Source organism: Aureobasidium pullulans, assembly GCF_000721785.1.
Source record: "Aureobasidium pullulans EXF-150 unplaced genomic scaffold scaffold_12, whole genome shotgun sequence".
NCBI lineage: Eukaryota > Fungi > Ascomycota > Dothideomycetes > Dothideales > Saccotheciaceae > Aureobasidium > Aureobasidium pullulans.
This window is the reverse complement of record NW_021941032.1, coordinates 808,718-832,698: the sequence shown is the minus strand read 5'-3', so window position 1 is coordinate 832,698 and position 23,981 is coordinate 808,718. Positions and strand designations below refer to the sequence as shown.

General features: G+C 49.0%; 13 protein-coding genes across 13 annotated transcripts; 11 read left to right on the top strand and 2 right to left on the bottom strand.

Annotated features, from left to right (window-relative positions):
* Nucleotides 1–104: 104 nt before the first annotated feature.
* On the top strand, nt 105–842 carry M438DRAFT_45096 (uncharacterized protein). The gene is made up of 2 exons (XM_029910114.1): nt 105–255; nt 309–842. Exon 2 carries the CDS (start codon nt 312–314, stop codon nt 705–707), a length of 396 nt encoding a protein of 131 aa, XP_029759471.1. The 5' UTR covers nt 105–255; nt 309–311; the 3' UTR covers nt 708–842.
* Nucleotides 843–3,595: 2,753 nt separating this feature from the next.
* M438DRAFT_381819 (uncharacterized protein) lies at nt 3,596–4,209 on the top strand. The gene has a single exon (XM_029908907.1). The coding sequence runs from the start codon at nt 3,619–3,621 to the stop codon at nt 4,084–4,086; it is 468 nt and encodes a 155-aa protein (XP_029759470.1). The 5' UTR covers nt 3,596–3,618; the 3' UTR covers nt 4,087–4,209.
* A 176-nt stretch (nt 4,210–4,385) lies between these two features.
* On the top strand, nt 4,386–4,796 carry M438DRAFT_336607 (uncharacterized protein; the record flags this gene model as incomplete). Its single annotated transcript, XM_029903905.1, has 1 exon — nt 4,386–4,796. One exon carries the CDS (start codon nt 4,386–4,388, stop codon nt 4,794–4,796), a length of 411 nt encoding a protein of 136 aa, XP_029759469.1.
* A 324-nt stretch (nt 4,797–5,120) lies between these two features.
* On the top strand, nt 5,121–5,894 carry M438DRAFT_336606 (uncharacterized protein; the record flags this gene model as incomplete). Its single annotated transcript, XM_029903904.1, has 1 exon — nt 5,121–5,894. The coding sequence occupies one exon, from the start codon at nt 5,121–5,123 to the stop codon at nt 5,892–5,894; it is 774 nt and encodes a 257-aa protein (XP_029759468.1).
* Nucleotides 5,895–6,376: 482 nt separating this feature from the next.
* Nucleotides 6,377–6,790, top strand: M438DRAFT_244532 (uncharacterized protein; the record flags this gene model as incomplete). Its single annotated transcript, XM_029899577.1, has 1 exon — nt 6,377–6,790. A coding segment is annotated over one exon (414 nt), but the record flags the coding sequence as incomplete, so codon positions are not given.
* Nucleotides 6,791–8,109: 1,319 nt separating this feature from the next.
* Nucleotides 8,110–8,833, top strand: M438DRAFT_366628 (uncharacterized protein; the record flags this gene model as incomplete). The annotated part of the gene is made up of 2 exons (XM_029907895.1): nt 8,110–8,335; nt 8,427–8,833. 2 exons carry the CDS (start codon nt 8,110–8,112, stop codon nt 8,831–8,833), a joined length of 633 nt encoding a protein of 210 aa, XP_029759466.1.
* Nucleotides 8,834–9,404: 571 nt separating this feature from the next.
* On the top strand, nt 9,405–11,189 carry M438DRAFT_336603 (uncharacterized protein; the record flags this gene model as incomplete). The annotated part of the gene is made up of 5 exons (XM_029903903.1): nt 9,405–9,812; nt 9,872–9,917; nt 9,971–9,977; nt 10,770–10,866; nt 10,923–11,189. 5 exons carry the CDS (start codon nt 9,405–9,407, stop codon nt 11,187–11,189), a joined length of 825 nt encoding a protein of 274 aa, XP_029759465.1.
* A 1,254-nt stretch (nt 11,190–12,443) lies between these two features.
* M438DRAFT_346886 (uncharacterized protein) lies at nt 12,444–13,079 on the top strand. Its single transcript, XM_029905784.1, has 2 exons — nt 12,444–12,535; nt 12,596–13,079. Exons 1-2 carry the CDS (start codon nt 12,530–12,532, stop codon nt 12,929–12,931), a joined length of 342 nt encoding a protein of 113 aa, XP_029759464.1. The 5' UTR covers nt 12,444–12,529; the 3' UTR covers nt 12,932–13,079.
* A 131-nt stretch (nt 13,080–13,210) lies between these two features.
* On the top strand, nt 13,211–14,482 carry M438DRAFT_366626 (uncharacterized protein; the record flags this gene model as incomplete). Its single annotated transcript, XM_029907894.1, has 1 exon — nt 13,211–14,482. The coding sequence occupies exon 1, from the start codon at nt 13,406–13,408 to the stop codon at nt 14,480–14,482; it is 1,077 nt and encodes a 358-aa protein (XP_029759463.1). The 5' UTR covers nt 13,211–13,405.
* Nucleotides 14,483–14,656: 174 nt separating this feature from the next.
* Nucleotides 14,657–16,480, bottom strand: M438DRAFT_406839 (uncharacterized protein). The gene is made up of 3 exons (XM_029909867.1): nt 16,313–16,480; nt 15,326–16,258; nt 14,657–15,275 (listed from the first exon to the last, which is right to left on the bottom strand). The coding sequence occupies exons 1-3, from the start codon at nt 16,431–16,433 to the stop codon at nt 14,926–14,928; spliced, it is 1,404 nt and encodes a 467-aa protein (XP_029759462.1). The 5' UTR covers nt 16,434–16,480; the 3' UTR covers nt 14,657–14,925.
* Nucleotides 16,481–16,951: 471 nt separating this feature from the next.
* M438DRAFT_321701 (uncharacterized protein) lies at nt 16,952–17,667 on the top strand (the record flags this gene model as incomplete). Its single annotated transcript, XM_029902929.1, has 3 exons — nt 16,952–17,022; nt 17,077–17,267; nt 17,330–17,667. 3 exons carry the CDS (start codon nt 16,952–16,954, stop codon nt 17,611–17,613), a joined length of 546 nt encoding a protein of 181 aa, XP_029759461.1. The 3' UTR covers nt 17,614–17,667.
* Nucleotides 17,668–17,707: 40 nt separating this feature from the next.
* On the bottom strand, nt 17,708–20,290 carry M438DRAFT_276450 (uncharacterized protein; the record flags this gene model as incomplete). Its single annotated transcript, XM_029900854.1, has 5 exons — nt 17,708–18,531; nt 18,585–18,639; nt 18,691–19,408; nt 19,435–20,046; nt 20,193–20,290. 5 exons carry the CDS (start codon nt 20,288–20,290, stop codon nt 17,708–17,710), a joined length of 2,307 nt encoding a protein of 768 aa, XP_029759460.1.
* Nucleotides 20,291–21,035: 745 nt separating this feature from the next.
* Nucleotides 21,036–23,879, top strand: M438DRAFT_356644 (uncharacterized protein; the record flags this gene model as incomplete). Its single annotated transcript, XM_029907116.1, has 2 exons — nt 21,036–21,135; nt 21,190–23,879. 2 exons carry the CDS (start codon nt 21,036–21,038, stop codon nt 23,877–23,879), a joined length of 2,790 nt encoding a protein of 929 aa, XP_029759459.1.
* Nucleotides 23,880–23,981: the final 102 nt, after the last annotated feature.

Genomic DNA, 23,981 nt, shown 5'->3' with positions numbered 1-23,981 from the left:
ACGAGGTGCTGAACGTCTCGTTGGTGAGTCAGGAAAGTATCTGGTGATGAAGAGTTATGTTTCTTCATGTTTGTTTCGATAGCCTACTTCATTGGCAAGTTCACCGGGGTCGTCCAATGTGTTCTGATGTGGACTCTCGGCGACGACACCATCGCGACTGCGCAGCGTAACTCACGTTTATCAGCCGTGACCATGAACTCCATCCGGTAACGCGCAAGAACCTGTCAACACGCGAGCCACCTTTCTTCATGCTCAGTAAGCACACTATCTGCAATACATCAGTGCATTCCTGACATCTAGAATGATAGATCATGCCTCGCACCAGGGATCTGGGCGACAATTCTCTCACCAAAGCACAAATCAAATACGTCAAAGCCAAGCTGAGAAACATCATGCGTCAAAAAGCAGCCCTGGACCTGGAAAACACCAACTGGTTCACCACAGAAACTGCACGCTTAGCCCCTGAACAGTACATCAATGTGGAGATGATCAAAGCGAAGATCATGAACAACGAATACCGCACACTCAATGACATTAGAGATGACTTTGAGCTTTTGGTGGGAAATGTCGTTTGGGGTTTTGGTAGTTTGTGTATGGAGGCTATCAATGCTCGTGCTGTGCGTGATGAGTTTTACAAGCAGATGCTGGGTTGTCCTGCGGCTCCTGGCGGTGGTGCTGACGAAGACGAGGACGATGATGAGGAGTAGAACGGTGAGCAGTGGATTGAGTCTTGATCACGCACGCTGACAAGTATCCTCCAGCAAGAGAAGAAACAACACCAAATCACTCGTTGTATGCAGCTTCACTCTATCTCGCGTCCTCGTCACTTCCATAGGCTTCGGTGTTGTCGAAATCACTGCTATAAGTTTCCACTCTTTGCTCTTTCCTCCTTCTCTCTGCCCACATACAAACATCGAGTATTAAGCTCGACTTTCATCCTACACCAAGTCACCAATATCACAGAATCACCATCAGTAAGATCCAACACGCTTCACACGCTTCGCAATTTATCAGGACTGACAAGGGCTTTTGTAGACATGGGCAGAGCTCCGCGTCAACAGCTTGCCTCTATAAGAGCCAGAGAGTCAGAGGGCCGTTCATTCACTACCGAAGAGAGAGAGAGATTCTCCGCTGCCGGAGAACAGGCTAGAGTCACCGCCGAAGGATTGGTCAAGGACATCGCCGGCACCGAGAAGCTTATCGAGATGTATGTCACTGCTACTATCAACAACTGCAAACTCCAGATTGTAGTGGACAAGCAGGCAGAGCTCGCTACAAACCAGCGCGAGCCTGAGGCTAAGATGGACGAGATCGGCGAGATGGACAAGCCCGCAGAGGTGATTGAGAAGTCACTCTAGACTCAATCAACACCAGTGAGTGTATCGACATCAGATCACACCAGGCGCAGCAATGCTGACCAAGACCAACCAAAGCCCCCACTACTACGACATTGCGGACCAGATAGCAGGCCACGACAAAGCCATAAAGCAATGGCGCAAGAAAAGGTTGAGCGATTGGGGATGGACAATCTGCGCGTGGTCGCATGAGCAAGCCTATGAGCATGATCAACAGAAAACACTCTACAAGCATCAGGGTGAATCATTTCCAAACAATCAAACAGGCTATGGGGTCACAACACACAAGCTCGAGGTTTCCTCATGCTTCAATTTCTTGTCTTTTGACCACTTTTTAAGGTGGAACTCAATTCATGACCCCTCGTTCCACTCTTTCCTGCCTTGAAGAAACGATCATATCGATCATCATCTTGCGTCTCTTGTCTTTCGTCTTTTCTTTTGCATCTATACAACCTCATCTCTGATAAAGTCGTGGTGCGAATAGGTCGCTATTGAGTGACCTGGGTGGAAAGTGGGTTTGATAGCCTGGCAGCGGCGTGCGAGATTCTTTTTCCCTGGCAACAACCCCAAGAAGATCTTCTCGAGATCGCTACGTGCTACCTCGACACTATTTGGAAAGAGGCTTTGGACATCTCACTCAAGATCTGCACTATTGACTTCTCTGCCTTCTCAAGCTCAAACTCAGCTTTTGCTTTGCTCTAGTGTCTCCTCGGTCATGACCTACGAGTGTAGAGCTGTCCCATATAAGATCTCCTTCCCAGTCACTTTGGTTTGTCCAACACTTGATTTCGTTCCACATTCGAAGCAGCACCACGAACCTTGACACTACACCCCAACCTCTTCAGTATGGTCAGTGTAATCATCCATTGTCTAATTCCCATCGTCCCTCCTTGTTGGAAGAAAGTAGCCACCATTGGCGATTCGCAATCACCATCTCAGCAAGTCGTGGAACTGCTTACAGCAAATCCTGCATACTCCATCCCGCAGATAGGTGGCCCGGACAAAGCCATCGACATGTCTGGCGAAGAGCCCCTGCTGGCTACAGCAACCCACACTGTTCAGCTTCAAGCGACACCTGGATCGGGCATCTCTGCCAACGACGAGATCGACAACTTCTTTGCTGAGCTGTATGCGGAGAAATCTGAGCCTTCGACTATGGTTACTATCAAGAAGACCATGCCTACGGCACAACAACCACAACCACCCTAGTAGAAGGTATTTGATTGCAATAGCTCACAGCCATGATGCAGGAAATCGCTGACACCTTGTGGTAGTTTGCTGAACATTTGGTCATGTGTTGGTAAAGGGGCTGCTCCTGCCCTTTAAGGATATGTTTCGTCGGCTCGTGTCTGTTTCGCGGGCACATCTGTATAGGCCTGGAGGGAAGGAACAACGCTACTTTATATTCAGTTACTACACCTTCCTATTCCAGACAACGTAGTGTGTGCTTGCCTTGTTCAGTATCTCCAATAACTCTTTTCCCATATCTCCAACATTTATCGTCTTCTTACTCATACGTTGATTATCTCTCCAACACCATCATCATGGAAGACAAAGAAAACCAAGACCCGAATGCAATCAACACTTACCCAGCTATCACCCCTATCAGCCAAACAAGAAATGAGATGCTTCGATTAAGTCTTCATAACGAGCACCTACATCTCCAACTTACCCAGCTCCAAATCACGTACGCAGAACTAGAGATGAAACATCTGCGCATCGAGGAAGCTATCCGAGACATGGAGAATTTGCATCGACAGGAGATCAAGGTGCTACAGCAGAAGCTTGATCTGCAAAAACTTCTTGGAAAGTTGTAACACTTAAAATGGAGGAGAAATACTGAGTAAGTGGTGGTGGTTCTCTGAGTTGTGGTGGTCAGGGTGCTAATTGCAATGTAGTACTTGCCATCTGTTGTACCAAAAAGGCAACTATGGAGGATGACACAAAGGAAGGAAATGGATTGGTTGGGGCAAACATCCGAAACTGTCAGTCATCAGGACAAGTCGGCTGGCTGAGAATAACTCAGGACGAGGTACGGAAATGTAACAAGAGGAATGGTTGCACGCCGCATCTATTGGCGTGAAGAATGACACGACTTGTTGAAGATCTCCAGTTCTGATCTTAAAGTTGTTTGCTGAGCTACATTGCTGCCCCGTCACCACTACGTTGGCCACAGATATCATCTGGTACATCCCCATGATGCCGCCTACTATCTTGTCAAAAGTCATCAAACTCAGTAGGTCATCAGACTCAAAGTAAGCTAATGGTTACACAGTACCTTTCTAGTCCTCCAAACGTTCCTTCAAGCCTCTCTCCCACCTACATCCACCAAGGTTCAAGTCTAGCACTTATTTCCATCAGCAAACTTCCAAACACAGCCCTCAACCTCTTCCAAATGTCAAACACAAGAAACTACACCTCCCCCCGCTGGAACAACCTCTCCACCTTCCGCACAATCGTCCCCATATCCTCCCAACTCCACGCCCGCAACCAAAACCGCGAAATCCCGTTTCTAGAATCCCGACTCGAAATCTTGAATCGGCATTTGCTGGACACAAACCATGAGCTCAGAACCAAAATCGACGAATTGGAGGCGTGGAAGAAGAAGTGTGGGGAGTTGAAGAGGGAGAATGAGGGATTGGGGAGGGAGAATAGGGGGTTGAGGGGGAGGGTGGGAAGGTTGGTGTTGGAGAATGAGTTGTTGAGGGGGTTAGAGAGGGGGAGGAAGTGAGGTTGGTTTGAGATGGGTGGTGGTTACACCGAAAGATTAGTATTATTATGGTAGACCTTGGGTAAATTTGGCCTCTGAATGACGACAAAATGGTTTGCACTGGTGAAGGGGGATTCTGTCGAGTCACGAGTGGGAGCGGTTTTCCCTCAGGCTTGAGATACAACAGTAAGAAACGGCCGAGAATGATATTCGAGGGCTTCACTTACTTCACTCGACTAAATGACAACTAGCTTCTCGTAATTTTTCTTTTGACTCTGAATCATCTCATCAACATCACAAGCCACAGCACATCAGCCAACATGGACGACCAGACCACAAAGGAATTGCTCGGAATCCAGCGACAACTCACTTCCATCGTCACACGCAAGCGCCAGAGAGGAGACGAAGAAGACTTGGAACGAAAAGTCAAAGAACTCGAACGTCGGCTCAAGGATTCCTTCAAGAGGTCGCAGAGAATGAGCACAGTCCACAAGCAGCTCAAACTGAAGCATGGAAAACTTCAGAAGCGCCTTGAAGAGCAGGAAGAAGCAGCAAGCACAACGATTGAAGGATGGCAAGAAGAAGTGTACGAGTTGAGGGACAAGAATGATAAGCTCATTCTCAAGCTGCGCAAACTGGAAGAGCGCGAGCTGGCTTCAAAGAACGTACTTCCGGTACTGAAGACGAAGTTGGATGAGGCGCTCAAAGTCATCACGGAGCTGGAAAAGTAGGAACGGCTCTTAAGTCTCGTGAGTTAGACCATCTGATGAGAGCAGGAAGTTTGACGTATCTAACCTCGGGTCTAGAAACGGATGAGGGGGGAACAGCGAGACTGATTTCGCAGCTCCAAAGACAGTCCAGTTTTTGGAGTTCAAGCAGTTGCATGCAGGATCGAGGAAGGAGCGAACGTGTTGTTCTCACCTTCAGACGTGGAAACAAATGATGGAGGGATTAAGCAAGAGAAGTTGCAACGGTCCAAGGTAGGAGTCCGCCACACGTGATACGCTCGCTTCGAAGTGGAATAGGAAAGAGTGATCGGCCAACAACGATTTACAATGCCTTTCTACTTTGAACACTACAACAGTTTCAGACATCTGTACTCAATCCAAAGTTTTTCAAACACATCATTACATTCTTCCTCGAACATCGCAAATCACATTACACCAGGTGATATGGACGAAGAGACAGCGAAAGCACTGCACGACATCCAGGATCGTATCACCAAAGTCATCCGCGATAATCGGCAGAAAGCGAGATTCAGTAACCATGACGAGTTGACACATCAACTCTCAAACTCCATCATGATGTACCAGTCTGCGAACACTACCATCGAACAATTGGAAGCGGAGAACGAGCAGTTGAAGAGGCTGCTCACATCGCACAAGGAAGATACTCGGAAATCGAACCTCAAGGACGATGACGAAATGGAGATGACCGAGCAGTTAATCATGGATCTCGATCGTGGACTCGAAACCTCCGTCTATGAGTTTCAGACAGCAAATGCAACCATTATAAGACTAGAACAGAAGGTCGAGCAGCTTGAGAAAGAAGTCAAGCTTCAAGAAGAGATTATCGAGACGTCTCAGAAGGCAAATCTGGAGAACGACAATGAATTGGAACACAAAGCCAAAGATCTCGAGCATCGACTCTCGTCTTCAATCAAAAGGTGTCAGGCAGCCAATTTGACCATCAAGCAACTCAAGGAAGAAAGGCAATGTGAGCCGCGCTCCAAGCCTCAAGAGAACGCCGAAAGCATCCGATACGTACTTGACCGTCGAGTCCTTCAGGCCGAAGAAGACATTCTGCGATCGGAAGAGAATGATGGGTGAACCGGAGAGCGAAAACATGAAGCCCGACACTAGGGTGAAGTGACCAGCGAAGTGCGAGGCGAGCTCGAAGAAGGTTGTCCCTGCGCCGAAGATGGATGTGGAGTGGGAAATAAGACCATGACAGACATGGAAGACAATCCTCCAGGACCTGAGAAGACGTATTTGACACGAGAAAGATACAGCCCGTCAGGAGGAGAGATGAAGAGAGTGTTTTACAAGTGAAGGAGACATCGTCAATGGCAGTCGACCATGGAAGTTGGCACGGACGTAAACTGATCGATTCGAAGTCCTCTGGGAATCGTGTATATCAATGTATCACTTAGTTCGCCGTTGGAGCTTCCCATCAGCTCGCCTGACTATTCGCTTGCCATCGAGACTCGAAAATTTCTCGACAATAGTTAGCCGCGTTTCATCTCGGCGCTTCGCCAACTAAAACCTCGGAACACTCAAGCACACGGCACGCTTGAAAGTAATCCGCAAACATGGTCACACCCGCAGATCACATCAGAGAGCTCCGCCTCACCAACAAGTATCTCAGAACCAAGAACGGATTCCTCAAGGAAGAAAACAAGAACCTCATGGACGAGAACGAAAACCTCAAGGCAAACATCGACATGCTGAAGAATGAGGTCGCCAAAGACCAGGCCGTCGCTACCGCTGCTGGAAACAACAAGCTCCTCAAGGCTAGAATCAAGCAACTCGAGGACTACAACAAGGAGCTTGAGGAGGAGGTCAAGCATCTTCGTCAACAGCTCGACTACCACATCCAGCAGAAGAAGATCGCCAATGATCTTTCTGTCTTGAAGAACTATGCATATGATATCGATGCGCAGATCAAGAAGGCTGAGAAGGAGATGGTGCTGTTCAACGAGTTGGGCAGCCACATGAAGGCTCTTGACATCATGGCTGCCATGGACGAAAAGACTGTGGCAATGAAGAAGGTTGAGGAAGACGCTGAGACTGCTACTGAGAAGTCTTTCGAGGAGGCCGAAGGTCCTGAGGATTGCGCAAAGTGATCCAGGAGTAAGTTTGTTTGCTGCTCGGTCTGGTCAAAGACTAATGAACCTCTATAGCACCACCATCAGTGAAAACTACGAGCGATCACGTCTCAACTTGACGACTTTGTCATGAAAGCAAACAACAAGCACCGTCAATGTCCAGATCTGTTGTGATCTACCCTTCCAGCTTCCAGCAGAAGACTTGGAAGTTGGAAAGGATAGTATGGGAAGCCGATAGGTTTCAAGAACGACAAGAGAAGATGAGACGGGTAAGAAGAAGATAAATAGAGATGCACCAGTTTCCCAATCGTCGTCAATGCAAAAGTAACATAGATTCTTCTGGATCTTTCCCATCTGCTCCATTTGCCAAATGAATTCGTGATTTGAGACTGTTGTGACACTTGTGACTACCTCTTGAGCTATCATCAAGTTTGACTGAAGAATTATGTTCAATACGCCAACGATGACGTGTCAAAGTCGGGATGCTATCTCCGGAGGATGTTGCGGGTGGTGGCCAGTTGTAGTTGTTCCATAAATTCATCCAACGTCACTTCCACTTCGTGAGTTTCACGACATTGCGTAACTTTGTTTTTCTTCGTCGCGTAACTTCCGCATCAGGCGCACAACTCTGCCCAAGTCTTTTTACTTTTCTTAATTATGAACACCACAATCAACGAACACTTGGCGCACCAACTTCACGTCGTCACAGATCAACTACGCATTGCTCGTGACAAGACCTACCACTACAGACAAGTCTGGCGCGATGCACATCAAGAGATCAGAAAGCTAAAGGAAAAGATCGCATGGCTCAAAGCAGCACAGAAATTTCGAAGGAATGTTCTTGAGGGCCGGTTGAAGCTTCTGTATGAAGAGAACAAGGACTTGAGGGACCAGCTCGCCGCTCTCGAAGCGCTTTCGACGACGTCTGCAGAATTGAGAACGGACGTCGAAGCTGCTAAAGAGGAACTAAGAGATTTTCGAGAGAGGTTTGGTATTGTTGAAGGAGAAGGAAACGTGGAGAAACAATGATGCTCAAGCTACCGAAGGATCTCCTGCCGGTTTTGTGTCGACTACGAATCTTCCGACGACTGCCTGGCGAACCAGGGACTCAACTTTCACAGCCGCTCACAACCTGCTTCTCCTTCTTTCCCCGCTCTTTATCTTTTCTTGGTCTTACATACAACTCACCGCACCTTTTTCACGGCGCCATCTTCACCATGGCTCCACGTATCAGCTTGTTCTCCCGCGCCTTGAAGATGGGAGCAAAACAGAACAGTGTCCAAGCCAGAATCACCAAAGCCATGTGTCATACGGTGGAAAGTGCCTCGGAAGAGAACGAGAAACTCAATGATGAGAACGAACGTCTTCAACTCAGAAACTACGAGCTCAAGAGAGAATTGGAAGAAGTCTACAGAAAGCTGTGGGAAACGGAGATTGAGCGTGGTTGATTCAAGTTCTTTCTTCCGGTGAGTTTGCTACGATTTGTTTGTTTGCTTGAGAGAAACAAGCTGACGATCTATCAGCTTCTAGACAGATCTTCTCACATTACCACAATCATCACAAAAACAACACTCGCGCATTTCCCAGTCTACCCTTTGCCCTTTGCCCTTTACCGACCACACATCCGCACACAATCGAGCCCTGCACAAATCCAGAAAAAAAATTCCCTTCGCAGTCACCATGGAAGCCGCCGTCGAAAAACAGAACGATCTGATCAACCTCCTCCACGAAAACAAGATCGCCCTCTCTGAGGCCAAGGCCGCTACTGCTCAGAGCGCTGCTACTATCACTAAGATCATCGACGAGAATATGCAACTCAAGCACGAAGTCGAGCGTCTGCAAGCCGAGGACAAAGAGCTCAGATTGAAGCTGTGGGACGCAACTGAAGAAGAGCGCATGATGGACGCTGGACGTCTCGGCGAGGTTTTGAAGGTTCTCTGATCTTTCGACGCATCTTCCATGGTTGTTCGTTCACTGAAGACATGTAACAATGGGAAGGGCGAGACAAAAGTTGTGTCGGCTCTGAGTTCAGGGGTAAGGCAGTCTCAACGAACACACCTTTGAACTCGATTGTTGACAAGATCATATAGAGATCAACCGCCTTTAGCATGTACTCTTGGGTGCTTCCAATTCCGTCCTCCTCCCCTCTCAATCATGCCCTTTGCCCTGAAACACAATAGAGCAGCCACGTACACACAAGTTAATCGACGGCCCTGCGGTCTTAGTTGGCTTTGCCCTCAATCAAATCGCTCTGAAACAATTCCCCGAATACCCTTATGCGCGAAACGTGACCTCTTTGTGCATCTTGTTCTATTTGATTAAATTGATTTGAGTGATCTTATTTCTGGTTCCGAACATGAGGCAGGCGCGAACAGCTTAGCTTTGTTTTCTCGTGACATGGAGCCTCTTCCCTCCCACATCCACATCCATCATCCATCACAATCGCCGTTCACATTTCAACTCACAACGTTCAATCACAACAATTCTTAACGATCATCTTAACACTGCCACCATGCCTGACCAAACCATCAAGGAGCATTTCGATACCATCGCCACTGCTCTGGATGCCGCCACAACCAGGGCCGCCGGCTACAGCAAGACAATTCAGACATGTATGAACCAAAACAAGCGGCTCAAGTCAGCTTACAAGAGAACCCGCACCGAGAAGGCGCAGCTCGAAGCAGAGAACCAAACGCTTCGCGCCCAGAACGACAGACTCACGGAGATCATCGTCAAGAATGCCAACATTCTCAAGAAGGTGCAGGAAGAGATGAATGACCTGAATGTTCGGCTTGCCGGCCCCATTTTTCGTCTGAGTATCCGAGACAAACTCAGAGACAAGCTCAGCGAGCTCGACGAGCAGTATAGGACAAGCCAGTCTGTAAAGCACTTCGAGAGCATGTATGGTCCTAGACGTATCGTTAGGTCCGAGGAAAAGGACACGGCCATCTCTCACGACAACTAATCGACACACCGAAGTCTGTTCTTTACCAGGGGATTGCACGTGAGCTGGAAGGAACCACCAGTAAGCATGATCACACTGATTTGCAGACCTGCCAATACTGATAGACTGAGTAGCCCAAATGTAAGGCGCGAGTGCAATATTGACCGCCGGGAAGCGCAAGCAGATGAGTCGAGCTTTGTCTTGAAGTAAGCCAAAACAACAACTAATCATCCTGAGTACAGTACTAATCGCTGTGTCCAGCTTATCCTTCGTCGTTCGCATGGAGTAGCTTATCAGCCTGATGTTGGACTCCCCTATGCATGACACTCGACCTCCCGCAAGATATTTTCATACGACAGTCGAGGTTGAAACGATCAACGGTTTCCACAACACTCACTATCCTTCTTTATACAGCACGCTTAGAATATGAGGTCTTTCTCTGAGGGCGTCTACAACAATCCCTGGTTCCTTGTGTTGTCGTGACGATTCGCTCCTCATTGTCAATGATGACAATCATGAGACAGTGGCGGTCACCTCGAGGCAGTCAATACACTCCTTCCCAATTTTACTTTCCCAACCCCAGTCCTTGAATTGTAGTTGGAAACAGGACAACCTGAAAGAGGGTACTTCTGATTCACTTGTGGAGCACTTTTGACATCCGCCTTCACCTTCATTTTTTCACGAGTTCATTTCACTTTCAACACCAAGGCTGTTTTTCTATTTGCTCCAAACCCTGCATCCTCTCTTTCTAGCAGACCATCGTTCTCGCAAGCGTCATCAAAGGATTGGAGATTGTTCTGACTGCGTAAAGCCGACCACACTCACCAAGATGATTACAAAGATGTTACCAACCCGAGTCTCGCAATTCCGGTCAGTTCACTATTCTGTTACAGATAATCATTCGGCCGCGAAGTCCTCTAACACTGACAACAGCGCACTCCACATGCTCAAAGCATGCAACCAGCGTCCGAAAAGCACCTGTCATAGATCCAACTCACAGATCCAAGAGCGAGAACCCAAGACGCAGCCAGTGAGTTGATTGAACCTTTATCAGCCAGACTCGTCCACAGCACAACACTGATGCAGCCGTCAAATAAGGACAGCCACGAAAGTCTAACTGCACACATCGCCAACTTCGAGAAAGAAAACGTAGCTCTCAAGATCGCAAATCAGAAGCTCATAATCCGCACCGACGAGCTCAAGGAGTGTATTCGCGCCAAAGATACGCAAATCAAAGACTTGCAAGACAGACTCTCTTCGCAGTCGGTGGTTGGTGGACAAGGCGTGAAGACGGTTACACAGATGGAAGGGGCTGAGAAGATCTTCCTTACGCTCAAGGCTAAGCACGTTTGAGCTGGGAAGGAACTTCAGGAGTGCGAGAGAGGGTTGAAGATGGGTCAGAGAATCAAGATGGAGAAGCAATGGTAGAAGGAAGGACTGGCCTGGAGCAGTGCTTCCTCGTCCTGCGTTTTTGGATTGAGCAGCCATGGTCCATCAAAAACAGACACAATCTGTTGAATTTCCTGTTGCTTTCCAAGTCCCAAAAGTCGTGACTTGAAAGTAAGGGAAAATACTGGTTTGATCAAGAAGCCGATAGAGAATCGAAAACTTTTACTTACCGGGAACACGCTATCCCTTCCGACAACACATCAGAACTTCACCCATTCTTGGACTTGCTTCAACAAAGATATTCTACTTCGAAAACTCTTCTTCAGTGACAGTAACACGTCAAAGTTACACGAGAACACCGCAAACATCAACACCATCTTCATATCTCCACCGCGTGAGTGCATCTTCTTCGAGAGAATTCATCTCATCAAATTGAGGACTGCAAAATGAATCCCGCCACCCCCTGAATCGAACCCTGGTTCTTCCGCTACACACCATATGCCATATAACCTCACAAAATTGAATTACCTTCCATGATCCTCTGAGTTGGCGCAATGGCTTAACCACCAGTGGTGGCACAGATCAAAGGAAATTAGCGTCTGAAGGGTTTTCCCAGGAGCTTTCGAGGCTCGGGTTTTTTTGCTATTTTGAAGAGGGAGGGTGGTGTGGTTTTAACTTTTGAGAGGGACATAGGGGCACGATACATCAGCACAGCACCGCTCTCGACGACGAGAATTTGCCGTCTCAAGTCCACTGCCAGGGAGACGAACGCTAACTTCTGCATCATGTCCAGCTTGTCTGCCAGATACACAAAAAGAACAAAGGGCTCATGTCACGCAACACGGAGCTTGAGGAGAAGGTTGCACAGATGGAGAAGGCTGCAAAGATCCAGAGGGATGTTGCTGCCGTCATCAATGAGCGTGCTATCGCCGCACGCGACTTCCAAAAGAGCCTTCTCGCTCAAGTCACGAAATATTTCAATGATCGAGATGAGCCTGGAAAAATTTTGAGGAGCAGTGACGGCAGGAGTAATTGGCTGTAGATGCCAGCACTCCAGAACTACTAGATTGGAAGCGGGCCTATTTTACAGACTTTCGTTTCACATGAATGTTTGTTATCGTTCCAACGTGCTTCACTCTAGATGAGCTTCGACAATGCAAAACCATTTACTGGAGATTTATCACTCTTCATCAATCGTCATCGTGCACTAAACATCAACTCGCTTCTTCAACACAAACATCCTGCCAGAAACTCGACAGTGTCCTCTCGCTCAAGTACATTCAGCATCGGCTCTCCAGATTGATATGATGGTAAGTTCTACTCACTAAAAACTTCTCCTGTGCCATCGAGCTGACAGAGCGACTGCTTAGTCCGATGCAAACCCCAACCTCGTCCAGGACTCCGAGATCAGTGGCCCGATCAACGTTGTGCTCGAGGACAAGATCAAGAGATTGACAGGCGATGTCGAAAGGTTGACAGCCCCGGCCAAGAACGATTCCAACACGATCAAATTGCAGCAGGTCAGGATCAGATATCTCATGAAAAAGATCGCAAAGATGAAGGGGGCCACAAAGATACGGGAGGAAATCCTTGTTCTCGAGGAGAGGCTCGAAGCCGGGCGTAAGAAGAATGAGGATGAACTTCTTGCTCTCCAGAAACAGCGCGATGCCGTCGATCAGAAGACTAAGGAGAAAATCCAGACTTAGGAGACTCAATACCGTAAGGTGGACGACGAGCTATTTAATCGTGAAGGAGAGCTCAGGATGGTCGAGGAGGATGAAGAAGAGGAGTAGCGAAGTTTGCCCATCATTCTGGAGCACCAATCGATCGATTCTGGGCAGCGAGAAATACCGTATCGATCATCTGCTAGTGAAGCTTCACTTCTCGAATTTCACCTTCACTTGATCAATGACGACCAATACCATTTTCTTCAATACCACCCGTTCACTCACTACTATTGTGACTATTGTCCATGTTTTCACTCTCTCTCACTCAATCATTAGTCACATTCAGACAATAAGACTCTGCACCGCACTCTTCTTCCTCTCCTCTTCCTCCATCGCCATCTCATCTTCTCCATCTCGTTCTACAACAAAGTCGTTTGGTCCATCGTTCAATCGAGTCATACGCAAATTCAAGACAACCGGCGCCGCCCCCACCATTCCCACATACCAGCAACCATGTTCTTCACATCAGCCCAACTCTCCGCCGACCCAGAACTCCGCCCCATAACCTGGTCCTCCCCCCAAGCCTACCAATCCGAACGCCACTACCTCTACACCCAACTCGCCGAAGCCCTGCATATTTCCGCCTCCTCCTCTGCTACCAACAGTGCCACCACCAGTACCTCTGACATCTCGAACCCTTCCTCCAACCTCCTCTCGCCCAAATCCAGCAGATCCGATCTTGCGTCTACCAAGAAGCGCGACTCTATGATTTCTTGCTCCGCTGACACGATCACCACGCTTGCAAGCAAGAAATCTGCATCCAGTTTGCTGAATGCTTGTTCGAGAAAACTGGTTTCGCCGTTCTTGGCTTCTTCTTCTTCTTCGTCTTCGACGCAGGTGCAGAAGTTCAAACCTGTTACCTTCAACTCTCCACAAACTTCTGTTTTCCGGTTCGATACTGTTGGACCTACCGCTGCTAGTGCCTCTGCATCTGCTGCCACTTCCACTGCATCTGCCACTTCCACTTCCACTTCCACTTCCATCACTACTACAACAACTCCAATGCGACCTTCCCCAAAGAAGGTGGACTCGGTAATGGGCTCGCCAATCAAATTCCTAAGCCCAAGTCTCTTCAAACGCAACAACAACAAGATCATGCCCTCCGGTGCTGCTGGAAAGATCATCAAAAGTTACGCCATGGTCAAAGAATCCGACACCTTCAACTATTTCAAAGGACTTGGTGGTGGAAAGAAAGATGGTGAGGACTGCGATGTCAGCAAGAAAGACATCATCCACGAGCCCAAGTGTGGAGACATCACTACCCACAACTCCGAGGAAAAATCAGAAAATGGCAAGAGCGGCGAGAAAGCAGAAGAAGCCGCAGATGCAAACCACACAGACAACGCCAAACCCGCAAAAACACCACTCCCCGTCAACCCCGACATCAACGAAAAAGGTATCTTGTACATCGAGTACTTGGGCCTTGCCGTCGTCGCTGCATCGCCAAAGTCAATGGAGGAACAATATCTCTTCGTCAAGCAGCAGATCCAAAAGTCCAGGGATATGGGATTCGAGGGTTCGTGGTCATGATGTGATGGGTTGAATCTGGCTCGAGGTTTGAGCGGCGGTGATGGGTGATGGTGATGATTAGGGATGTGTAATCGAGGTTGGGAGTTCGCTCTTCAAGTTTCGAGGATGATGGGGACATGGATGGTGGAGTTGCTCAAACGAGAAGAATGGGGAATGGAAAAGGGCAAGGAGGAAAGGGTTGCTGAGTGATGAAATGGCGTTGCACCATTAAATCAATATTGCTTTCGCTTAGACATGAAAAATTTGCTTCTGTACCTACAATGCAAAACGCCATGGCTTAGCATGGAAAAACGATTGTCTCCCTGAACGCCTACAATGTGTTTATGCCATGCCTTGTGTCCCTCCCATATCGCTTTCATAAGCCATGTCCGGGTATTCTCGTCAACCAATGCAACAACTCCTAGCAAATGCACAACTCCAACAAGAAACCACACATTTCATCATCATCGTCTGCCAAACCTGCCTCTGCCACTGGCCTTCGAATTCTTGTTCTTGATTTTGAGCGCTCTGAAATTCGCATGGGCGGTGGCACTGATCTTTCTAGCAGTCTTCTTGACAATGCCATCGGGTTTGGAACTCTTGGAGGCGTCATGATTGTCTGTTGTGGTGGTTTTGGTGAGTTGACGCTTCCGCTTTGCTTCTGTGTCGCTGTATGCTGCGTCGGACTCTGCGTCTGAGATGTCGTCAAGAGGATGGTCGGGAAGTTGTGTTTCGGCGACATTGCCTTCGTCGTCTGAAGCTGCGTCGGGCTGGACTGGTTGAGCTGGGACCTTGGGTTTGGGTTGAGGACGCACTGTTAGGGATTAGCATTGGTCGTGTACTTCAGATTGCAAGTGGACATACTGTTGGTTCGCTTGGTCTGGCGCTTCAAGCCCTTCTTCTTCCATGGCTTTCTGAAGCTACCGGTATCTTCCTCTTCAGACTCGTCGCTTTCAACACCCTGATCAGGACCCAAGGGCATGACGACTTGACTGTCGGCGACTTGAACAGTAGGTTTGACTGCAACATCCTCATCACCTTCTTCCATCTCACGCATCATCTCTAGCTCCTCGTCAAGTTTGTCATCCTCTTGTTTCCTTAAGCCTTGGATGATGCTGCTCAGACTTCTAACAATGCCGCGTTTCTTGAAAGGCGGTTGTCTCATTCTGCCAATGTTCATACTCTTGAGCTCGTGGTCATTCTCGGCTTCCTCGACCAAGGTGTCCATGATGAGCATGTTGGATGATCTACGCAGGAAAGCGGGTGTCGAAAGACCCTTAGCACTAGACGGCGTAGCATGAGTGGGTTCCTCGTCGTCACGTTTCCGCTTCAGAGGTGTTGTCGAGACAAATGAGTCGAGTAGGAAGCGCTTGCTGCTTGATGCCGGTGTGCGGTCATGTACATTTTCCGGTGGCGACTCGTCGTCCATGAACATGAGTTGGGATGGTCTACTCGGTGTAAAGTTCGCGTTCGCTTCTATTGTTGCAAGAGCGGTTCGTGAAGGCTTGGAAGCAGTTGACGACAAGTCGTCGAATAGACTCAGGATATGGCCATCTTTCTGTGGTGTTGGTCCGAGGTGCATACGTATAGCAGCAGGAGTGGGTTCCAGTTCTACATGCTCTTCTTTTGCTGGCACACTCGGTATCAAGAATTGTGAACTGCGCTTCTGTGGTGTTGCTGTTGGAGCGGCGGCCTTCCTGGGTGTTGCATGGAGTGTCTTTGTAGGTTTGGCGTGTTGCGACTCGGACTGCTTTGCCGGCGGCCTTCGTAGTCTGTCATACTCCTTGTATTGTGCAGCTGTTACAAGTCATCAGCATCAACATATACCCTCGAGGTCTCGTGCCCGCATACCAATTTCGACATTGTTCTTGATGTCCTCACGACTCGGTCTCTTCCCGCCGTGTTGTATCGAGAACTGCTTCTCCCATGTCTTCAACTCTGCACGAAGAGTTGCTATCCGCTCTTCTGACATGACTCGACATGTGATTGTGTTGTATAACTTGCACTTTTGCAACAAAGGTGAGGCTCAAAGAATCTCAGGAGTCTCGCGACTCGGACGCGCCTGCTTCGTGATTTGGCGACGCTTGGGATGACGTGCATCAATTTCGGGAAGCCGCTCCCTTGACGCGCTTCTACTTTTCTACCAACAACAACTCACGACAGCATTTATTGGTAACTACTAGATATTCCTGCCGAGACGTGCTAGCCTTGGTCATACTTGATGATTAGTTTGCCCATCTTTGGCACTTTAGACTTATCACGAGATTCATAAGCGATCGCGCAATTCAGCCCGAAGCTTGCAAAGCACGAGTGCGCTCCAATTCCGAAGGGCTTGTGTAAGCCGAGTTCGCCATTACTTCTAATAACGTATATGTTCTCCTTGTATACAACGAATTGATTTTCCTTTCTGTTTGTATCTTTTTTTCTATCGTGACTGCTTTGCCCAAATTTCCCTGCTTCCCTTCGTCTTCCATCAAATATCCCACTACCATGTCAGACCCATCAATCTATACCTACCCTTCTCCTCTTGAAGGATATAAGAATCTGCCTCGACTGTCAGAGTATGTTCAACAATATAACCGTCTTTGTGTATCTGGCACTAAACAACCTCACAGCGAGAAAAATGCAGATGGCAAATCGTACGTAAACCCGCCAGCATCCAAGCCCAGCCCAGCCTACGACTCCTTCACCTCCCCCATCACAAACGACGAACGCGGCGGCTTCGACGTCCACATCTACTTCCAACAAAACATCGACACAGAAGTGACCTTTGCGACCGAACTATGGGAACGTATCCGACGAGAATGTGTGTCTACCCCTTCCCCTTCCATAGCAAACCTTGCGCACACCAACTGACACCCAAAACAGTCCCAGAACTTCGCATCTACAGAATATGGGATAAACCAATCGGACCCCACCCCATCGCCATGTTCGAAGTCAATCTATTTACGCCAGCACAATTCGGTGCGTTTATCCCTTGGTTGGTGATAAACCGTGGTCCCTTGTCTGCTCTGTTGCATCCAAACACCGGCGATGATATCCGCGATCACACTCAACGAGCCACTTGGCTAGGACAACCGTTCCCCCTACAAGTGGGTCTGCTCAGACGAATGCTAGAAAACAAAGCCCAAGAGGCTGGGCAAAAGGATTAAAAGATATATCTAGGACTGTACAGTTGCGTAAGAAATGCAAAAAGGCTGCTTTTGCTCCAACTTTGAAAGGATTTTTTGTGTGCTTCCTGCCAACTTAGAAGATTATACCGGGAGCGGAGAAGCCGTTCCAACCTATTTGCTGTTGTTGGCCTTGGACAAAGTTTGGATCAAAATGGCCGTATGCTGGCTCTCCTGAGACGTCATCAAGGCCTTCATAACTGTCCATCATGCTCTCGTTGTTGTTGGTTGCGAAATCGCCCACAGCATGCAAGTCCAGCCATGAAAATGTGAAGGCGTTGTTGTAAGGTACCTGCGCCGTTTGCTCGATATTCATGTGATTTTGCTGCTCGGTTTGCGCGGGAACCTGGGCATTTTGTGCTGTTGCTTGATATGGCTGTTCATTTCCATTCATGTGTGTAGCAGGAGCTTGTGGTGGAGGCTTTCGCCATAGCAATCGTAGCATTCTGCTGTAGCGGTCTCCGACATCATTTTGACAGGAACTTGCTTTCTGTAGTCGATCGACAGCTTCTCCGACGGTTCTCTTCACGTTGCCACCGTCGCCGCCTAGTACTCCTGTTGATCTTGCCTTGTATAGGAAGACAGCCGAGTAGATCACGTAGAGGTAGTATCGCAGCGGCATGTATCTAAACTCTGTCGCGGGATCCAGTAATGTGTTCGAAATTGTTAGCAGCTTCTTTGCAGAGTCGATTGAGTCGTAGATGAATCGTGCATCCGGTGTCGCGGCAATGAAATCGGTGAATGTTGCTTGTCCGTTTGGACGCTGGGGACCGTGCGAATTCTGCTGATCGCTATAATCTTGCGCCATGCGGGTGAGGGTTGCTTGGTATGCAAAGGCATTGACGTAGAGTCGGAGGTACTCGAAAGATATGATGAGAGCTGCTTTGATGACCGATGTACCTGGTCGGAATATGTTAGTCTTGCAAAGTCGAAACGATTTGGTCATTGCTTACATGGCAATTTGCCCCATCGATCATACCAAGCACTCATGGCCTCGCGGAAGTCATCCTATTGGAAGTCAGTGATTGCCATACGACTCCGCGCCTGATTTGTTCTTACAATATATTTGACATACTCTCCACCAAAGTTCAGCTGTGCGCTCCTGTTTTTGGAGGAGTATAGCACATCGTGAGCGTTGCTGAAGAGTTGTGTCAATTCCAGATGTGCTTCGCAAAGAGCTGCAAAGTTGTCCATCGGGTTGCCCGGATATTTGATGTCTTGAAAGTCCCTTGACGAGAATTTGATCATGGCAGGCCCTCTGCTCCAGAATGCCTTTCCGACGCGAACAGATATATGGCGGTCGCTCATATAACAGCCCACCCAAGCGAGTCGTTTTCGAATATAATCTGGTGCGCTGGGGTCCGACTCGTTCACAAACCCTGTGCGGTCTATGCCAAGAAGATAGCCCATTCTGATAGCCATACCTGAAAGCATCCATGCCGTCTGCTCTTCTTCTCCTCGACCTACCGCGGTCATGGATTGTGGTGGTCTTGGCACCCACTCGGCAAGGACTAATAACGCCTCTACAGCTCCCAGAGTGGCAATACCGCCATACATGAGTTCGGCGATGAGCTGTTGCATGTGTGTCGAGCAAGCTTCATGGGTGTCCCACCACGACGGCTCGTCCTTGGAGGCGATTGTACACACAGCCGCTAATAGATAAGGCTCATGTACTGAATTGGCCGCCAGGTTTTCAGCCTCTAGCATGAAAGGCGGCACAACCGAGTAGAAGTGGTGATACTTCATTTTGTAGCTGTCAAACCGTAAGTATCGAGCCCTCCGTTGTCATGTATCAGGACGTACCGTTCTATGAGTGCATGCATCATTCCTAATGACACATGACCTTTCTGATAAGGTGGAAATTGTATTTGCATGGCGGCAGGTGAAGGATGATTAGAAGATGGTGTCGCGTCTTGTACATGCTGGTCTGCACCACTCTGATGTGGAGACCTCGCATATATCGAACCGTGAGTCGATGGTGTTTGCGCCACCCCCTCGTTACGACCAGCAACATTGGCTAGAAACTCCAGAGCGTCGGATGGATTTTGCAAATTGGTTGATACAATGCTTTCGTCGACAGTCATTTTGGTACTCGGATGAGACGTGGGTGGTTCTGCAGCAGATGCCGGTGTGCTTCGTGATCCTGGTGTATATTGCGGCCAAGATGGAAGACGTCTGTGATATCCGTCATCCCTTTCTTCGCGTGTACTGTCTTGCTGTACAGGCGGGACCGAGGACTGTCCAGTATCCTCACTGGAAGATGCATTGTGTGAGGCCTCATTCTCTGGCTGCTCGGAACCTGTGGTGTTGCGTTTGATCCTTCTGCCTCCACGATGTGAAGGCCCGAGAACACACTCATGATTCTCTCGGATGCACCGTTCACAAGGCGGTTTACCTGGTTCGCCACTGCCATATCTATAGACGCAGTCAGGATCGGGTTCCAGTCAGGTTTCAAGACAGCAAGAACAATAATTGAGGCAAGCCAGTGGCTTGAACTCTGATGTTCTCGTCGGATAACCATTGCAATCGAATTGGAAGGAGGAGAGGAAGAGATGACCTACAAATCGCAGCGGCTTTTTCGTTGTCGGCAATGTAGACAGGCTCTATAGGTTCGCTTTTCCCTTTCAGGTACCCTGGCGCGTCGGATGGGTGGCAGCATGAAAGCATGATCACCTTGGAAAGGCAGTCCGGGGATTTCGCGTGAGTCGCGCGGATCATGCGCCATGATGAAGAACAAAGGCGACGACAGGAGTATCGATCGGACTATTCCAGTATAAAGTGGGATGGAACAGAATCCAGCATATCAAGCTTTTCACTCCAATCCAAAGCCAATGACAATGATGATATTGACAGAGTTGAAGATGTAGAAGAAACGCGAGGTCGGTCTTTCACCCGTCCCATGCACCTGGAACCCTAAAGCTGGCTACCGTTGAGAGCTGGGCATTTCACTTTCTTGGCCTACTCTACTTCTGGATAAGCAATTTGGAAGACAGCAGATCGTGTATCTTTCAAGATGCAGAAAACAAGAGGTGATTTCCACGATCTGGCGCAAAGCACTGTGATTTGGTGTCTGTTAATTACCTGGAGGAAGCTTCCCTGCTCAAGAGCTCCATCTATGCTTCGAGTCGGCCCGAGATTGTTCAGATGTCTTTACCTTGGTCACTATGATAGCTACATGGTTCTGTTCCGGCAACAAATAATGCCAGGTATTCGTCTCAAGTTTCAAGAATTACTTGATGTGGTTCACAACCTTGAATATATACAAGGCTGCAAGCTAGAAGTTTTCGCCCTTTGGTTCTACGTCTGCCTCGGGTGGTCCAAGCGTCCAAATAGTCCATCCCGATCGCATGTTCAACTTTCTTTCTTAACAAGCAACTTACTTTCCACACATCAACTGTTCAGCAATGTCCGGTCGCAAGGACTTTCTGAGCCAGCCGGCGCCTGAGAACTATGTGGCCGGCTTGGGTAGAGGTGCGACAGGTTTCACAACGCGCTCAGATCTCGGTATGTACTCACAACATAGGCATCTTCTGTGCAGCAATCTAATATCCTGCGCAGGTCCCGCCAGGGAAGGACTCAGCGATGAGCAGATGAAGGAGATTCTGGCCAAGCGTGCCGCCCAACTTGGAAACGCGCCGCCCACAGCGTATGGAGTGCCTGGAAAGAAAGAAGATGACGACGATGACGACGAGCGCTTCCAAGACCCCGACAACGAGACAGGCCTATTCGCAGGCGCCAACTACGATCGTGAAGATGACGAGGCCGACAAAATCTACGCCGAGGTCGACGCAAAGATGGACAAGAGACGGAGGGCGAGGCGCGAAGAGCGCGAGCGCAAAGAAAGAGAAGAATATGAGCGCAACAACCCGAAGATCCAACAGCAATTTGCAGACTTGAAGAGAGAGCTTGGAGGTCTCACCGACGAAGACTGGCAGAACATCCCCGAGGTTGGAGATTTGACGGGCAAGAATCGAAGGGCAAAGCAGAACCTGCGCGAGAGATTCTATGCCGTTCCAGACAGTGTCTTGGCTGGCGCAAGAGATTCAACACAGTTTGACACAACCGTCAACGATGATGGAGCTCAGCCTAGTGCTGCCGCAGACAATCTGGAAGGCGCAATGACAAACTTCGCCAACATCGGAGCTGCGAGAGACAAGGTCTTGCAAGTCCGTCTGGATCAAGCCGCGCAAGGCGATGTCGCTTCCGGAACCGCAACGAGTATCGATCCGAGAGGCTACTTGACATCTCTGACAAAGTCTGAAGTCAAGGCCAGCGAAATCCCGGTTGCTGATGTCGCAAGAGCGCGTGAGCTGCTCAGATCTGTCATCAACACGAACAAGAAGCACGGTCCTGGCTGGATCGCCGCAGCACGCTTGGAAGAATTCGCTGGAAAGATTGTCGCTGCACGAAACCTGCTGGCTCAAGCAGTAGAGTTCTGTCCGAAGTCCGAGGATGTCTGGCTAGAATCTATGCGCCTGAACGAGAACCACAACGCCAAAATCATTGCTAAGGAAGCTCTCAAATACAATGACCGCTCAGTGCGACTCTGGGTGGAAGCAATGAAGCTAGAAACCATCATGTCTAACAAGAAGCGTGTATTGAGACAAGCTCTCGATCACGTCCCGCAATCCGTCGCAATCTGGAAAGAAGCCGTCAATCTCGAGGAGGATCCAGCCGATGCCCGACTTCTGCTCGCAAAGGCCACCGAATTAATTCCATTGTCCGTGGACCTGTGGCTTGCTCTCGCTCGATTGGAAAGTCCCGAAAATGCGCAAGTCGTCCTGAACAAAGCGAGAAAGGCCGTTCCGACTTCTTGGGAAATCTGGGTGGCCGCTGCTCGACTACAAGAGCAGATTGGCGCTGAGCAGATGGTTGGAAAGATTATGGATCGTGCTGTAAAGTCTTTAGCACGCGAGTCAGCCATGCTGGAGCGCGAGAGATGGATTGAAGTTGCCGAGAATTGCGAAGAAGAAGGTGCAAATCTTACCTGCAAAGCAATCGTGGAGCATACGCTCGGCTGGGGACTTGACGAGGACGACGATCGCAGAAAGATCTGGATGGACGACGCAAAATCTTCCATGGTCAGAGGTCGTTATCAAACGGCACGTTCCATCTACGCTTACGCAATCCGGGTGTTCCCTAACAGCAGCATCATCTGGTTGGCCGCAGGCGATATGGAACGTAACCACGGTTCAAGAGAGTCTCTCGTATCTTTGCTGGAGAAGGCAGTTGAAGCAGTACCTACTAACGAAGTGCTGTGGATGCAGCTCGCCAGGGAAAGATGGAACGCAGGAGACATCAACGAGGCTCGTAAAGTCTTGGGTAAAGCCTTCCAACAGCAGCCCGGAAACGAAGATATCTGGCTGGCAGCTGTCAAGCTTGAAGCAGATAACGGAGAAGTTGACCAAGCGCGCGACCTTCTAAGAACGGCACGACAAGAGGCAGGTACTGACAGAGTCTGGATCAAGAGTGTTGCTTTCGAGAGACAGCAAGGTGATAGAGAAGCTGCTCTTGATCTTGTCAACCAAGGTCTTCAGCTTTATCCCAAAGCCGCCAAGCTCTGGATGCAAAAAGGACAAATCTATGATAGCAAAGGCATGCTCCCGCAAGCGCGTGAAGCCTTCAATACCGGAACAAGAGCTTGTCCGCAGAGTGTGCCATTGTGGCTACTCGCGACTCGCACTGAAGAGAAGGCAGGTGTCCTTGTCAAAGCACGCAGTATTCTTGACCGAGCACGTCTTGCGGTACCAAAAAACCCCGAGCTTTGGACAGAGTCTGTTCGACTCGAGAGACGCGCAGGAAACACTGCCGCAGCCAACCAAAAGATGGCACAAGCTCTACAAGAATGCCCAACCAGCGGCTTACTATGGAGTGAGAGAATCTGGCATCTTGAAGCTCGCACACAACGCAAACCCCGTACACTGGAGGCGATCAAGAAGAACGACAGTGATCCTATCTTGTACGTGACGGCTGCGCGTGTCTTCTGGGGCGAGCGAAAATTGGACAAGGCAGTGACTTGGTTTGAAAAGGCGATTGTCGCTGATCCGGATGTTGGTGACTCATGGGCCTACTACTTGAAGTTCTTGAGACAGCACGGCACAGAAGAGAAGCAAGAGGAGACTATCAACAAGTGTGTACTCAGTGAGCCCAAGCACGGAGAAGTCTGGCAGAGTATCGCAAAGGCACCCGAAAACTCCAAATTGGGTGTTGAGGAGATCCTCAAACTCGTTGCTAGCAAGCTGGACTAGAAAGAAAGTTGTGATGCAAGTCACTTGTAGAGTAGGTAGGTTAATATCACGAATAAAATGAACAAAATGAGGCTCTATAACGAAAGCCGACGACAAGCGCAA

Excerpts from the sequence above, each read along its gene's own strand:
- M438DRAFT_381819 (XM_029908907.1), top strand. The coding sequence starts at position 3,619 with ATGGTTACACAGTACCTTTCTAGTCCTCCAAACGTTCCTTCAAGCCTC.
- M438DRAFT_406839 (XM_029909867.1), bottom strand. The coding sequence starts at position 16,433 with ATGTCAGAAGAGCGGATAGCAACTCTTCGTGCAGAGTTGAAGACATGG. Across the intron at positions 16,259-16,312 it reads CAAGAACAATGTCGAAATTG|CTGCACAATACAAGGAGTAT; the intron begins GTATGCGGGCAC and ends GACTTGTAACAG. Across the intron at positions 15,276-15,325 it reads CCAGACCAAGCGAACCAACA|TGCGTCCTCAACCCAAACCC; the intron begins GTATGTCCACTT and ends AATCCCTAACAG.
- M438DRAFT_45096 (XM_029910114.1), top strand. The coding sequence starts at position 312 with ATGCCTCGCACCAGGGATCTGGGCGACAATTCTCTCACCAAAGCACAA.